The following is a 16,899-nucleotide window of genomic DNA, read 5'->3' as shown; positions in this document are numbered from 1 at the left end:
TCCACCACCAGATCGCGAGTTAAACCACCAAAGAACCACCACTAGGGAATCCGTTCTCTCCACTCCGCTAATACGGTGTGAATCGTGTATTTTTTTGGTATCCCAATAAATACAATAAACCAAACAATGTGTTAGTTTAGTTGTTTTCATAGAACACGCTGATTAAATAAAGCTAAATTAACACCAACGTAAATATCAAATACGTGAAGCGCTTAATTAAAGTAATTAGAAATCCCGATAAATGAATCATATTTCGCTAACAACGCATAGTCATTAAATAGTTACTGCGTAAAACCACATGTTTACTAATGCTTTGATGGACGCCGCCGCCCTTTGACTGAAGCTGACAAAATTAGCTTGTCACTGAAATTGTGGTTACACCCAAAGTGGCAATCAATGGTAGATTTAACTTATGTAAATACTTTATTTAAGGTTGTGTTAAAAAAGGAAGTAGGTGAAGTAAATCAAGATGTAATCAAGCTACATAAATATTTAAGAATTTAAAGATAGTATTTGCAATTTTAAATAAGTACATGTACAGAAGCGTGGGTAGGTACTTTCGGAACGTCTGATTTATTTACAAAAATGATTCCATTATTGAAATAATTTCGTGTTAAGAAAATAGACTGAAATATATATCAACATCGGTATACAATAGCAGTATTGTGAAAATATTCTTTACTAATGCACAATTCTATATGATTTGTTTATCATTTTCTTCAAAACCATTGTAAATAACAAAATAATTCATATTTTTACTGCATATAAAAATGTCTGCAAGTCTAGTAACAACAGTGAATCATGTTGAACAAACAATAAAAAATACTTTTCACTGTTAAAGAAACCATTTTGAAAAACAACAGCTGAAAAAAGCGATCTCACAAATCAATATGAAATGTTGAAAACGATACATCGGAATTTAAAATTTCAAGAAAACATTTCTGAGTAAAATGGGTTATTTCAATACAGAGATTATTTAAAGTTCAATGGAATTAAAATTCTTTGAATTGTGATCGAGATAACAGTTACTTTATTTGGCCGTGTAAAACTCTGAAATACATGATATTTAAATGTTATAGGTTTTGGAATTTTGAGGTTGTAAGTTATTTCATGTTGGTTATTTGAATTTAATTAATAACATTATCATTCATTCGGGCATATTTTAATGAATAATTATTTGATAATACCTATCTGTTTTTCATAATTCCCATTAGGATAGGTATGTTTGATCAAAATTGAGTGAAAAGCATTTTATTTACTTATTACTTATTTCTTCTGTAATATAAGCTTAAGATCAACTTGAATAATTCTATTCATTAGGAAGTTCTTAACTACGTACAAGAGGAAGTATCTTGACATTCAATTATCGTACTCATTACAAGATAGTTAGTAGAACTGTCAACATTTCCTTGTTTTCCGTTTATTACGCATTTGTTGTACCCGCTATAAGATTCACGTGTGCCCCAAAATAGCTTAGTGTAATGGAACTTGGGTAACAATATTGCTCCATTACGTAGGTACTTTTACGCTTACTTACTAACAATGAAGGGAAACTTGTGAAGAAACTGGGTGGTTAAATGCTTAAGCTTGTTTTCAGAGAGGCTCGGTGGATCGCGGCCATCGTTCGCGGGTCGTTTTACGATAGTCACATACAACATTTCTATACCGTAACAAAATTACGTTGGTTCATGAGCGGCTGCAGCTTTCTTCCGAATTGTACCTTTATGCCGTCCCTGAACGAGAAGGTTTGACCAACAGTATGCCTACCATACTGTTGGTCAAGCCTAAGTTCTAGTTCTAACTATTTGCAAGTATTGCCTATAAGTTTGTATTTCAGTTTTAGGTAGGTACTAGTAGGAAAAGTGGGATGTTGAGTAAAAAAGTTAAAAATTATATGGCCGAAATGGTCAAAGAGTTAACCAGTGTTCTACGCATTTTCTGTGGATTATATTCATCCCACGTAGCAATTCTCTCGGGTTCAAAATTCGACCTTTAATTAACGATTCAAAGCAATCTTCAGTCGAATAACTGTGCTCTTTTAATCTACTACATTATTAAAAAAGATATACATTTTCATAGTCACTGAAATGAAACACAGAATTAAATGCGTTTAAAGGGTTAAATGATTACGTTTGTAATTATGCTATTTGGTTTGGAATGGGTTCATGTAGCGCAATTACAACAATTTGTTAGTGTAACCTGGGAGTTTAAAATAGTTAAATTAATCTGCATTCAAGTTATCTACTCTTGTAGCAGTGTACTCGAGTAAAGTGGTGATCCACTATTCTTATTCTCACCATACTTTTAAATGTGTGGCTTATTTGAAATATAAACCGTATTTTTGAACCGTGAATTGACGTAAGGTTTGCTTGAAGGTCAAGCATATTCCTCATTCGGTTTCAGCCAAATATTATTGCTTATTGTAGAGATCATGCACATACAACTAGGGTTAATTAACATTAACATCAGAAACTCAGGTATGAAATTACATTTCACCAAAATAATAACATGTTTGAAATTCAATTTTTGAACTATCTATAACTGAATGAATAATACCTATGACATTTAACCAAAGTTATTGTTACGTATGAGATAAGCTCAAAGATATTAATTGTAGGTGTGGTAACATTTAAGGTCTTGCAACCACTATTAAGTAGTAGGTACTAATAGGAAAAACTACTGCAGGATCTTTAATGGATCTCAAAATATCCCTACAAAAGAGGACACCTTCCCCTCTTCTAACTATTTTGCCCAACAGGGTTCATAATGTGACAATTATTTTATATTTTCCACCTAATGTACATACATTATGGAATGCATTAAACAATATAATATGATGGGAGATATTTAATTTCTAAAGTAAAATTGCCTCGATATCCAAGTTCATAATTTTGTTGCAGCGTAACAAATATATTCCTGGTGAACCTGTCGGCAGCCGACCTGCTGGTGACGAGCATCTGTATGCCCATCCAGCTCAGCAAAGCCATCACCCTCGTGTGGTTCTACGGGGAGACGGTCTGCAAGATTGTTAACTATATACAAGGTTTGTAAATCACCTGGCCTGTTATTAGGTACCGTAAGAAGAGTGAAGGGTTTTTGGGGATGCTGTCTAATTATCAGCCTTGAAGTTTCAATACACGATTTTGACTTTAATGTGAAAATGTCGAAATCTGTCAAAAGCATCATCTTCCTAGCTCTTTCCCAGCTATGTTGTGTTCGGCTTCCAGTCTAACAAGATACTGCTGATTAGCAGTGTTTTACATAGGTAAAACGACTGCCTAACTCCTCATTTCCTCAATTCAATGGTGTTCAGCTTACGTTACTGGGGAAACCTGATACCTTTGCTAAGAATTTTCCGATCAATACCGAAGCCCACAGGTAGATCACTCATAAGTGTGAGCAACGCTTAGCGCGGTCAGTACTTAGATAGGTGATAACCTTAATATCATGACGAGTATCTTCGTGATGAATTTAAGACTTGATGAGGGTCAAATTATTTATAACTTGAAATATTTAAACAGTCGATTACGTGATTGGCGTTTTATCGTGTGCGTGGGTGTTATGCGGGCTTTCCATCGTCAGAGATGATTAGCAATTTATATGGCAAAAGTGCTGCTGTTTATATGTATTGAAAGACATATTCGTTTTTGTACCTAGTTTTGGGCAAAGATAGTTTAGATGAGTTTAATAATTCATACAAATATTTTATACGCCAAGGAATCTTATGTCTATTGCGTTCTAAAAAGCCAATTACGGTAAAAGTGACAGCGGCTTAAGTCCACGAACGGGGTAGTAAATCCCTATATTGATCTGAATAATATCCCATAATTCATATCGCGAAAATATTGGGATAATATTGAATACACCAATTGGAAACTGATCCAATTAACCCTATTCCCACCGCATCATTTAACGATGTTAAGCCAAACTTAATTCCGACACCTATCAATTATCGGAAGGGTTAAGGGTCTAATATTATCTAGTCTATCAACCCCTGGGGTTAACAAACGGAACATATAGTCGGTCTCAGTAATGAGGATACAGGACAGGTAAATTAATCGGGGCTTTTCCCAGGAGCCGTGTTTAATAGCTCACAAAGGTAATGATTATAAACCTGACAAATAACAGGACTAAATCTTCTGGATTATTCATTTGCCTAGCCTTTTCCCAGCTTTATTGGGGTAGCTTACATTTTATTCTGCCTGGCAATCTGATCTCCTCAATCCAGATACCTGGGTAAACCCCATAATATATTCTGGCTTCTAACTGTGCACACAATTTAACGTGCCTTCCGTACTAAGGAAGAGTATGTCATGACATAAGGAGGTCAGTCATCAACGGATCGCGTCAAGCGATGCCTAGCCTGTGATGGATCTATCTAAGTGGCTGTTACTTAGCCACAAACACCTTGACTACCTAATTATTTTATTCTACTAACATAATGAAAACAATAAGCAGGTATTAGGTTTCAAAAGAGATATTTACTCAGGTAATAAGTGATCTAGGTTGACCGCAATGACCGACTTTAGTAGGTACCTAGTAAATATTGGGTCAGATTATTTTTATATTATTTGTTTTATTAACAAATAAGACAGTGACCTACTTGACTTTATGTGTCATCGCTGTGATAAGAAACCAGGTGGCTTGTTTTGTTAAAGACAATAGTGAAATGTTTTACACATAAAAGGTAAAATTACACCAACGAGCCTAAATGCATAGTTAGATTTATCGATCAACAACACCACACTATGGGACGAATAAGATTAAATAGCTAATGCTAATTTTTTGATAACTATATTTTACATATAATGGAATATTTAATATATAATTATTTATGTATCATAGAATTAACACTAAATCAGATTATTAGTTTGGCTAAAGCTACGCATTAGTCACATAAGTACAGGTATAGTTTTAATATTTAAAATAGGTTTAGTTAGGGAGTTTGCATAGTATCATAGCCTAAGCTAACTCTATGGAAAACTTTCATGTCATCTATATAAGTTGTTAGCACATTCTGACAGATCTATTATAGATTAATAATGTTGAACTAGGATACGTAGACTGATGTTCAATTAATATAACTTTACTAATATGGGAAGTTTTAATTAATTCCTGATAAGCCAAAATCCAATTATGTAGGTAAGTCATATAGGCTGCTACTATTCATGAAAATGTTTTCAAACTATTAATGATATTAATTCTAGAAACATATCATACACCTATCACATATTTGGTTTTATAAAGCAATACATCCTTTTTTATTTTTTGTAAAATGAGAATTTGAATTTGTTATCCTCTTAAGAGGATAAATAATACAGCTAAGCAAAAAAATACATTTTCAAAATAAGAAAAAACACTTATTGGGACAGACAAATGAAGAGAACACTTAAATAATGTGACCAATATATTTTTAGGGACAAAAAACTGTTCTATCTAATAAAAATCGGCTTTTGTGACAAAAGAGAAAAACATTGTGTTCAAATAGAGAAATCGTGACAAATTAACCAAAGAAAGGTTTTAGAAGTTTTATACATTCTTTTGACAAGTTTCCCTTGTAAAGGAAAAATTTCTCCATAAAAAGAAAAAGCCATAATTTGCAAAGAATTCAGGGGTGGTTTAAGGATAGATTAATGGGCTCTAAAGAGAAGGAAGTTATCAATTTGACATAACCAGAAGAGAATTATGTAATTCCACCTTAAATGAGTTTTTAATTTATGTCATTTTTAATAACGTTATGTCATCGCTGTCACAAATAGTGATTAATAGTTATGTTTTCTTTCTTAATACGGCCACGGCTCTTATCTACTGCCTATTTTTTTCCAATGACTACAAAGCGTGAGTTAGTACCTACTGAGCAAACAAGTTGTAAGATGTAGAAGTCTAATAAGTAATAGTTACCGAGATACATAATACCCCTAACTAAGACGAAATAAGACGTTCTAACTTGTTTTACACTAAGTTCTACTTAAAGAAATAATTCCGCGAGAAAACGGTCCAAAATACTTTTACTTTCAGTCTTGGCAAAATAATGGATACAGCAATAAACCTATCTTCGTGTTCATCAACATCTCTTCTCATAAAACGTGTGTCGGCACGGAATAGTTTACGACTTGTAATAAGAACAGCTGATCTAATGGCTTTCTGGTTTAACGGTGGCAATTAATTTCACTTGTTGCTATGTACCAACAAAGCTACTTTAGCAGCCAGGCGCTTCAGAGCACACACACATACAAAACTCTGTGCCCGTAAAGAATTCAAGACGATTTACGAGGACTCGCTACAATTTCTTAGGGTGCGTCCACATCTGGCGAATGCGCCGCGAATGCGCAGCACGCGATCTGCGCGCAATCAGTTCTCGCCCTTACAGTTCCGTATATTGGCTCAGTACTATCGAAGATGTCAGACGTCGCGCGCCGCCTGCGCGCCGCTCGCGTGCGGCGCTTAGGTCGCGCGCGAGCTGCGCGCGGGCGGCGCAGAAGCGGCGCACGAACAAAAATTCACGCGCGCAGCTCGCGGACAGCTCGCGATCGGCTCGCGTGCTGCGCATTCGCGGCGCATTCGCCAGATGTGGACGCACCCAAGTCTTCACGTGTGTATGGAAGGTAAGTGTGTGTGCGTGCATTGATCACGAATTGTGGGAAGTTTATTGAATGCTCGTAGGTATGTTTCAAGGTTTAGTACGGCAATCAACGTCACTTGTTGGTTCATATATTATACGCTTTGTTTAAGGGCCCGTTTGACGTCAGTTGGGTTTTATGAGTCGTTCTGAACTGGTAGTAATTCATACACTAGGTGATAATGTTTTAATGAAAATAGTTCGGTTCGAAAAGTGACATTTAGATAGGTACTTTTTTCTATTTATTTTGTGCTAGATTTGCGCCTTTATCAGACCCATAATAAAATTACCAAAGGGAACATAAACTGAGACATTAATTATTTTCATTTCTGTACCATAATGTTGTTGGGGAGTTTGTTATGCCACATTCCTTTATCAACAAAACCACGTAGGAAGTGGTGAATGCTGGTGTTACGCAAACAATATTTTTCGTTTGCCAGAATCAAATAAAAATCAAAACACAGTTTGAAACCGTTTGAAACAAATAGGAGGTTCCCGCTTTTGTTATGCTTCGTTTTTCTTTTATAGAGAGGAACATTTGTTTGAACCCCCGAGGGGATCGAAACTGCAGAACTGATTAAAAAAAATCTTTCACTGTTGGGAAGCTACAGTATCCTAAGCTGACATACTCACATCATATTTTGTAAATTTTTGCGAAGTAATTTCCATAGGCCGGCTATGACATAGCTGGTTCAAAACATATCTGGAGTTCCAAAAACACCGCCCATTTTTACCACACTTATATTAGCTTCACTTGTTACTATGTATGTAAAAAAATCTTGGAATCTTAATTTGACCCACTTCACGGTCTTCGATTAGGATGAAATTTTGCACACGCTTTGATTTCTGATGACAATACATGACTAGCTAAGAAACGTCATTACAAATCCAAAATGGCGGCCTCCCTAAGATGGCGGACAGACTGTATGGAATCAAAATCAGAAGCGTGTTTTTTTAGTATTTTAAGCTACCTGTTATGTTTTTTTGATCCTTCTTTTTGTTTCAGGAGTAGCAGTAGCTGCCAGTGTGTTCACAATCACAGCAATGTCAGTGGATAGATGGCTATCCATCTCCCCCGAGCCTCGGCTGAGGCCACCGGGGAGAAAGCAGGCGTTACTCCTATTACTGTTACTGTGGTGTGCAGCACTACTCATCTTCATTCCTTTGCTGATGGTGGCCACGGTCAGGCGAGAGCCAGTGCCTATTATTTCAAAGGCTTTAAGGAATATATCGGTATGTATTGGTTGGTGGTAAATGTATAAATACCAATACTTATTGTCTTGAGCCTTGGGTCCTTAATTCTCCTACTGCTTCTATGGTGTTTAACACTGTTTACATTAGTTTTACAACGTGGGAACTTATGCCTGTTACATAGAAAGCCTTGAAAAATACATCAGCATTATTTAAAAGGTGTAGTGAAAAAGTCTTTGTAAGATAGGCGACTGCTGGTTTAATAAAAAAATATTTCTAAACATAGTTTTTGCTAAATAACAAGCAAAAAGATTTACTAAAAACACATTCTCTATTACAAACAATATCTATTTAATTACTTACACATAACTATTTACTTGAAAACGAGTAATTAAAGCGCTAAAACTTGGATCTTCAAACAAAACTTATTAAAGCCTCGCTTTATACTATCAACTTCTATAAATTAACTACCCCAACATAACTTCGTAAAGTAAATATCTAACTTAACATAGAAATATAATATTGATATAACTTCATTTCGCTTCATGTTATTGGATAACTTAGTTTAGCATTTAAATGTATATTTCTAATGAATAGTTCGAAAAAGTCGGTAAATTGGAAGCCATACAAAGCATTTTGATACACTTAGAAAATTGTTATATTTATTAATTTATGTTCAAATTGCGTTACTTTAGGTACATTTAAACACAAAACTAAAATTGATCTTATATAAACAGCTTGTAACAAATAAAGCACATAAAAAAATTGGTCCTCATTGCTGTCACTCATTAATGTACCCAAAAGGCTGGCAACATTGCCACTGAAAATGTTGTGGGTAGTTTACTTGTTAAGCGTTGGTCTACGCTATTAATGTACACTTAATATACTACTGTTTGTTTTCCCAAATAAATAAATAAATTCTTAATCAAATTGAAAATTGCGTAATTTTGTCCCAGAAAATTAATTCCTAGAAAGATTATTTTTACTTTTTGATATTATATTATCATATTGGTTCTAATTTAAGATACCAAGTTATAATTTAATATGTAAGCTAGATTTTTCTAGGCTAGTAAACATGACTAAACATATCTATATTAATATTCGTATTTCGTAATATTTATAACTCTGACAAAATAATTCACGTTACAAGTTGTAGAGTGAGAGTAATTGGAAATATTACTATGCAATGAAACGATATTGAGCATAGAAAATATTTATTCAAATATTTATAGACAGTAATATGAGAATTTTAATATGTAGGAAATTTTATTAGATTATCTCTCGTATGTACCTATGTACTAAAAATACCTATAAATAGATAGGATCCATAAGTCCATAAGAATCTTTGTATGAAAACTGTGAGAAGTATCTTGAAATTATCATTTACAATTTCTCTCTGACAAGGAAGAAAATGTAGAATGAAAAAACCTTTTCCTGTAGAGATTTCCACTGTCACCATTTTGCAACAGATCTACAAACACTCTCATTAAGATTTTATTTTACCAACCTTTTTACATTGTTCATTCTAAGATCTCTTGACCAATAAACGTAAATGATATTGTACTATTTGAAATAGCTAAATCGTACAATTTATTTTAGATAGAAACGAGAGACGTCCACTTCTGCACGGAGGAGTGGCCCGGGCTGGATCGCAAGAAGCAGTTCGGGATGCTCAGCTTCACACTAGTTTACGCTATACCTGGTGAGTACATAACAGTACCTACATTAATACATAGAAACCATGTAAAGACGCCAGCAGGTCAAGCTATTTAATTCGTAGTAAGTAGATTTCAACTTTGTCACTAAAGTATGAGGTTCAATGTTGAATGCGTATAGTATACAGATATGTATTGCAGAAGTTTCATGTGCTGGCGTCTGAATGTACTAATATTACATTAGTTAGTTTATAGAAAAGTTTGATTGAAAAAAATCAATTTATTTGCTCATATCACGGATTTATCCGCGATCTTACAGCATTTGGATCAACAGTAGGTACTAGTAGCACGTTCATATAAAGAAACAAACTTCAACTTTATAACAGCTGAGTAGTTTAGTTGTAATAAGTCACGTTTACTAAATAAATAAGCTCAACCATAATATTTGAAGAGAGTATGAAAATTTGAACATTTATTCATATTTAAATAACCTTTTAAAAAGTTCCCTCTTCAATTAATAGTATCTTTCTAGGAAGCTATATCCGCGTAGGTTTAAAAGTATAACACGGGCGACATTTTACACCCAAAAAGTGTCCGAAATTATAAACATTTTTCTTAAAATGTTCCTTCTTTTTCCTCAAAGCTCAATTAGTTCTCCATTAAACCAATATTTATTTACTCGACGCTTTTAATACAACATTTTTTTCTTGTTGCTTAATTTATTATTTATTAAAGTGTCGTCAACAGAAATCCGAATGCCTTCATTTTCAGGTGCCCATTTTGGGAAATTAATTCAATAAATTAAGGTATGGGAACTTCATTGAATTATGTAGTACCTTTTTGCTTAGGAACAGGAAGATTGTTTAAGAAATACTACGACATTTTTGCTTACTTCCTAATAATGTAGTTAAGGTAAATAGATTAATACAAGGTAAATAGTAAATTTATAAGTCAAGGCTCTTATATCGCAATCGCAGTTCCAAAAAGTTGGTCTCGTACAGAAGAACCGGCATAAAACTCGATGTACACACACACAGGCCTCTTTTCACATGGATTGAGCATTAATCATACATGTCGATGTACATTTAGGTACAATAAAAAGCTAACGAAGTTATTCAATGCAAAGTAAGCTGAGTTTTATACAATTCTAATTACAAAGGTAAAAACACAGTACACCAGTAATGTATAGATCGGAAACTGGTTTAGCTATAAAATTATGCAGTTCATATTTGCTAGGGAAGCCACAAACGCAGAAATGTGTAATAAGCGCATTTCATTTCATTTCATTTCATTTCACACGGTACAATTCCGCGCACTCGGTTAAAATGTAGCCTATTTCCTTCATTGATAAATGGGCTATCTAGCAGTACAAGAATTTTACTTCGTTTCTTACTCGTCAGCTTTATAGTATTAGTATTGGTAATGAATAAAAAATAAAGTCGAAATATTCATCTTTATATTAAAAACAATCCATTGAGCTTGTTATGATTCATACTCTGTGAAGCTGAAGAAAATTATAATGATAACGTGAATGATAAATTACGGACACTAAGTTCCATTAATCTCCTTCAAACCGTTTTTGACTTTATCCATTCCTTATTCCAACAATACCAAACGATTAACTATGATCCTAATAAAAACAGACTTGTGTTTTGTTGATCACTAAACGTAGGCTCCATGAAAATTAAACGTAACTGGGTTATATAATAGTGAGTGGGAGAAAAAATCACAACACTCTATAATTATTATGAAACAAAGACCTTCGCCGCGTTTTTGACTCTATATTTACTTTTTACGGTATAAACTCAAGAATGACTAAACAATTGATATAAAACTTATATCAATTGTTTAACTTTTTTAAATTAATGTAAATATTTTTATAAAAACAATTTGTATGTACTTTTCACCAATAGTGATTCACGAAAAGTTCACGAAGTTAGAGGTTACAGATTCGCGAAGTGTTGTTTGCATATTTATCTAATCTGATAGGTACCTATATATGAAACATCTCACTTATGTTATCAAATAAGTTTATTCAAAGTTTTTCATTAAAAAAAAAAAACATAATACAGAATTAGAGGTATATAAAAAATATAAATAAACGACTGTTGGGTTTTTTGGGTTGCCTGGGTAACTGGGTTGAGGAGGTGAGATAGGGTCCTTGTAAAGCACAGATACTCAACTGCATCCGGTGAGACTGGAAGCCGACCCCAACATAGTTGGGAAAAGGCCTCGGGAGATGATGATAAATAAACGAATGCTAAAATATCGCTTCTTAGAAAACACTTTCTTACTTTCTCACGAAACACCCTTTGGAGGGTAAATACCCTGTGACCGAAACATTCGGAATTGTAACTATTTTCAATATCATATGGCGGAACTTTCCCGTTCTTATTGGTTTTTATCGTTATGTTTATATGGACCCCATAATATTTGAATAGTAATGTAATTGTGTGTTAGGAAAAGGCAGATTTTACAAAGTTCATGGATTTATTTGGTAACGGTTTTATTACTATGTAGGTATTTTATATATTTTATACCCACCCAAAATATAATTATTTACCTATTGATAACTTATTAATTTGATTAAAATTACTTAATTAATAATAAGCTTTAGTAAAAAGTTAACCTACAGATTTGTGTATCACCAAAATGACGACCCTAGCAATAAAAAAAAAAAAAAAACTATATATCAAAAACAATATTTTCTAAAATAAAATAAGTGAAAAATAGGATTGCCAAGTTTATAAATTAATCAAAACTGAATCACATTATACTTATACGAGCGTTCACATTGTAAATCCTAATACTAAAATAAACAAAATAAGCACTTTCTATGCGAAACAGAGGCATCGGTTGCCAATAAACATTCACTTTAAACAACAAAGGATTTCTTCTGCAGTGGCAAATCTATCATTTATTCGAACGATACGATTTTGTTCCAAATCTTATTCTTTTGTGTGTAAATGAGAACAATATTGCTATGAATCATAGTGATATTGGTAATAGAGAAAATATATATTAGTTCACACTATAATCTGGCTTTCATCCCATTTTATACCTCGTAACATCTCACAGAATAAAATGCTAATACATAGAAAGTCCTGGCACATTTCATATGTATATTTTTGGTCTCTAACCTATAATATTATAAAACATGTAGAGGTTTGGATTAACTTCAGAAATATATAGCTCATAAACCAACACAATTGGCATATTTAGGTACAGAATAAAATAAATAAATAATATAAGCTCTCTCGTAAAACATACAGGTTACTTTTTTATCCTAGAGCAGATAGCAGTTTCCTCTTGATGCGGGTGAAACCGCGGGTGGGAGCTAGTTTCACATACAATTCTCCACTAGCTATTGCCAAACATTCTGCTATTGACAATTCTCAACAGCTTTCAGAGTTTAATGGTTACTCACGTCTGTTGGACAATGTTCGGGAGTTCTGCAAATTGCTATGTAGCAAGCTTTCGAGCTGAGATACTTAGATAGTTGCTTGTTTCAATCAATGTAGTCTTTCGAGGAAATGTTGACTGCTATGTAGGGATACAGCTGTATAAAAAATTGTTTAACATTTAACAAATTTGTTTATTGATTTCACTATTGTGGTTAGTCTTTTCACATTCCTTTTGTTTGAAAAGGGCGTTATTCATTTTCACGTGCATTTCCTCTTAACTTATTCTTCTGTTTTTTAAATGTATATTCGCTTTTCTTTGTGTCCTATATTCGTGTGTCTTTCTGTCAACACTCATTTTATTTTGAATTATCAGAAAATAACAATACATTTTTGTTCTCCATTTCATGTAAGCTCCCACAATGTTTATTTTTAGAGCGCTTTCATACTGGTTTTCCACTGGGTTTTCCCGTACAATAGCCAATTGTGCGGGCGTGTACAATTAACAACCTCTGTGCAAAAGACGACGTACAAAACTGAGAGACAGATTTATCGCCTGTATTTATGCCCTAGGGGAGCAATTACTAGACCGAAAACCTGCAATTTTCCAATCATACGGTTGTCCTTAGCTTTTGTCGCAGTATGTTATTAAATCAGCTTCCGCACACGGTTTCGGGTTCCGTGGATATTTCTGAATGCAACCAGATATAAAATTCATATGCAAATTGCTAAATGAGCTATTTAACATTAAAATAATTTTCTTATCGGACCTGTAGTTTAGGACCTGTAGTAAGATTCATTCAACCAAACAAACAAACTCTTCAGTGTTATTAGTATGGTATACATATATGTGTATACCTCGACCTAAAGTTTATCAAACACTCACAGATTATTCAAATCCGATTAGAAATCTCACATATTCACACACTTCTTCCAAGTAATTGTTCAGCTTCAAAATAGATTAGAACAGATATATTACAATGAGAAATTCAAATTGAAATTGACACTCAAATCACGTTAATACTTTTCAAATCTCATAAATCTTGGAACTGATACTTGGAACATTAATATAAATGTCTGTTAATAAAGTGATCTTCATTATAATAATTGTCAATAATCACTCATTGTTGATAGCTTTGATGAGATATTGACCTTGAGTTCAAACATTAATTTATGAACGTAGGATGCAGAGTTAAAGGGTATTCCCCTTGTACATTGACGTTGGATTTATTTGATTATTCCTCTTATGTTTTAAGGCAGTGTAGGTTGTTAAATTATATTTTAGAACTGCTCCCAACAGATTGAAAGTTATAAGAACTACTGCTGTAAGTTATCACTTAATAAAATATCGAATGAAAAGCTTGGGAGTGATTTTTCACCTAGTTTACTATGAATAACTATAATTAAACTTATTTAAATATTCTAACACAAGATTTTCTTCGAATAGCAGCAATTTTAAGCAAAATTGCCTTAAAGTAATATGTTTAATATAGTTTTACCTTTTTTTGTTAACCTATACAATTACTTCTAGGTTCAATAACAATAATGTCGTACGCTTGCATGGGGCGCACGCTGTGCTCGGTGCGGCCGCCGTTCGACATCGACGAGGGCAACGTCAGCATGCAACAGGTTTGTACCTAGTTTTACTGTTATTACGTTACTGCACGAAATTAGGTAAACGAACCTAAGAGCCTGCGCTGCCTTAAGCCGGCTACCAAATCGGATGATGGCACGGGGCATCATTAGCTTTATATGAATTTAAGAAAATAGATTAACCTTTCAATCGACAGGCAATTTTAACACTATAGTAGTGTTCATTTCGTTTTAGGTCCTAATTTAGCTTAGAATTAATATAATAGCGTGTAATTTCCAATGATCCGTCACACGCGACGATGTCAGAACTATAAGCTTCATTTTTTTCCCATGAGCTTTAAGCATCTTTGGACATTGGATTCACCTGCATTAGTGTTCAATTTCGCTTGTGTCAAAGGCTTCCGATTTTTCAGTAAGATTGCTCTGATCATTATGTGCCATAATTTAAAAATAATAAAACAACGCTGATAAGCTGATTATAGACCGCTATAGGAACTTGAGAAGTTTCGTTGGTAAAATGACTTTATCTCTCAACGGTATTTTACAAACCATTTTGAATTTATGAAAATATTTTTCAAGCAAGAATTCTTGTTTATTCTGTGAGCTCGCTACGTGACACGCTCATAATTATAAACTCCAGTTTCTCCAGAAAATACCTAAAACTTACGTAATAAGAGTTTTCATCACTGAAAGGAACCAAAAAAAAAACCGGACAACTACGAGTCTGACTCCCGCAAGAAAGGCTTCGTACCTCGTATAAAACGTGCAAAATATGTTTCGTATAAGAGACTCCTTATATATTTATCTTATCTAGTTTTCAGTAAGTACTTGTAACAGCGCCCATCTATTAAAATTTCATCTGTCTAGCGATCGGTACCTACATGAGATATAGCCTGGTGGACAGCGAAGTCTTGGTAATAGGGTCCCGTTCTTTGCTTTGGGTACGGAACCCTAAAAGCTTTATGTAACCCGAAGTAGCACATTTTTGTGACACGTAATACTTTGTAAAATTGAAACCATTTTTCGTGTTTCTTCTAAAACATCTGGCTGTTAGCGTAAACGATTTCTAACATATACACATACTTTTACATGAAATGTTTGGGTAATAAAAAAGGTTGTTTACAAACACGCCGACAGGTGTCGCTTTAACGTAGTTTTTACGAAAACATCGTTTGAAGTTTCAAGAAGGAATGCTAATATTATTATAGTCCAGTAAAATCAAAAATGTAAAATTGGTGTACCTAATAAAGAATATCTATCTATCAGCGTTTAACAGCGAATATGTTAATTACTTTATCTTCACGACGAGAGAAAGAATACCAAAACTAAGGTCCCAGTTTATTATCTGGCATTCCAAGATTTTGATCTAGCTTCTGCCAATTTTGAATAGCTAAGTTCCTAAGCTTAGCTTAGTTTCTAAGAACAGTATTAATAAGATTTTGTATGTCAAAACGAAAGACATTCTTCCTGATTTTCCTGACAGATTTTCTGAAAAATCTTTTGCCTGTTTGCTTTGTACTTCTGAAAGTTTCAAAGGTTAACAAGAATTACATAGAAAAATATCTAAATGCAAATGAGTTGCTTTTATCTTGATTAAGAAAGGCTTACGTGGAATTAAACTGTGGAAATGTAAATAAAGGTTCGATTGCTATTTTTATACTTATTATGTTTACAGATTTAACTCTAGAAAAATCTTTTGCTTCTTGTTGGGCTGAATAATTTTCTGATAAAAATAGAAACACGGCTAGCTAGTACGTAAGGCTGCCTTTTAAGTTCTGTCGTTTGGTAACCTCCCGCGATTTTTAAAAATATATATATATGCTATTTGAATCTTTTTGAATTTAGAATTCGAAAACAAAAGAATGTTTTTAAATAGGTCGAATAGTTTTATTGTATCGTCCATTCAAAGGTGACAGGTCGGTTGCAAAAATGGAAATGTGTAAGGAAAATTTGAGTGCGATAATTTTCTACAACTTTAAAAGGGGATTGTCGCGACTTCAGTACTAGAAAGAGATTAATTCTGTATTTAGTGATGTAGCACCATTCCTTAGGACCGCAGAACGCTGATATTTAGAATTTCAACCTGGGCACTCTAGCTTCAGTGACAAGCCTCGTGAAGGTCGTCCAAAAACCGCCATGATGCAAGTTTATATCGAGGCTGTGCGGCAGCTAATCCTCGCAGACGGACATGTAGCATATGGTGAAATAGAGGCATCCGTGGGCATTTCAGGGACCACAGTCAAAAATATCCTACACGAAGAACTTGGCGTAAGATAGATGATCTCTCCATGGATACCACATTTTCTTAGCGACGACCAAGAAACAGCCCTAGTAAATTGGTGACGTCAAACTCTGCAGCGATTCGACCGAGGAGAGTCAAAGCAGGTCTATGATATAGTTAGTGATAACAAGTCCTGGATATACGCTTATGATCCGGATT

General features: G+C 33.9%; 1 protein-coding gene across 1 annotated transcript in view; it reads left to right on the top strand.

Annotated features, from left to right (window-relative positions):
* The first annotated feature begins 1,481 nt into the window (after positions 1 to 1,481).
* The window catches only part of LOC124630613 (neuropeptide FF receptor 2-like), a 44,019-nt gene continuing 28,601 nt past the window's right edge, over positions 1,482 to 16,899 (top strand). The window contains exons 1-5 of the mRNA XM_047164575.1: positions 1,482 to 1,492; positions 2,901 to 3,043; positions 7,626 to 7,852; positions 9,410 to 9,512; positions 14,398 to 14,495. Coding sequence (XP_047020531.1) covers positions 1,482 to 1,492; positions 2,901 to 3,043; positions 7,626 to 7,852; positions 9,410 to 9,512; positions 14,398 to 14,495 — 582 coding nt within the window. The remainder of the gene's footprint in view (positions 1,493 to 2,900; positions 3,044 to 7,625; positions 7,853 to 9,409; positions 9,513 to 14,397; positions 14,496 to 16,899) is intronic.

The sequence above is a fragment of the Helicoverpa zea genome, chromosome 5, assembly GCF_022581195.2.
Source record: "Helicoverpa zea isolate HzStark_Cry1AcR chromosome 5, ilHelZeax1.1, whole genome shotgun sequence".
Taxonomy (NCBI): Eukaryota; Metazoa; Arthropoda; class Insecta; order Lepidoptera; family Noctuidae; genus Helicoverpa; species Helicoverpa zea.
Note: the sequence above shows the minus strand (reverse complement) of the source record. Positions and strands in the feature narration are given on the sequence as shown.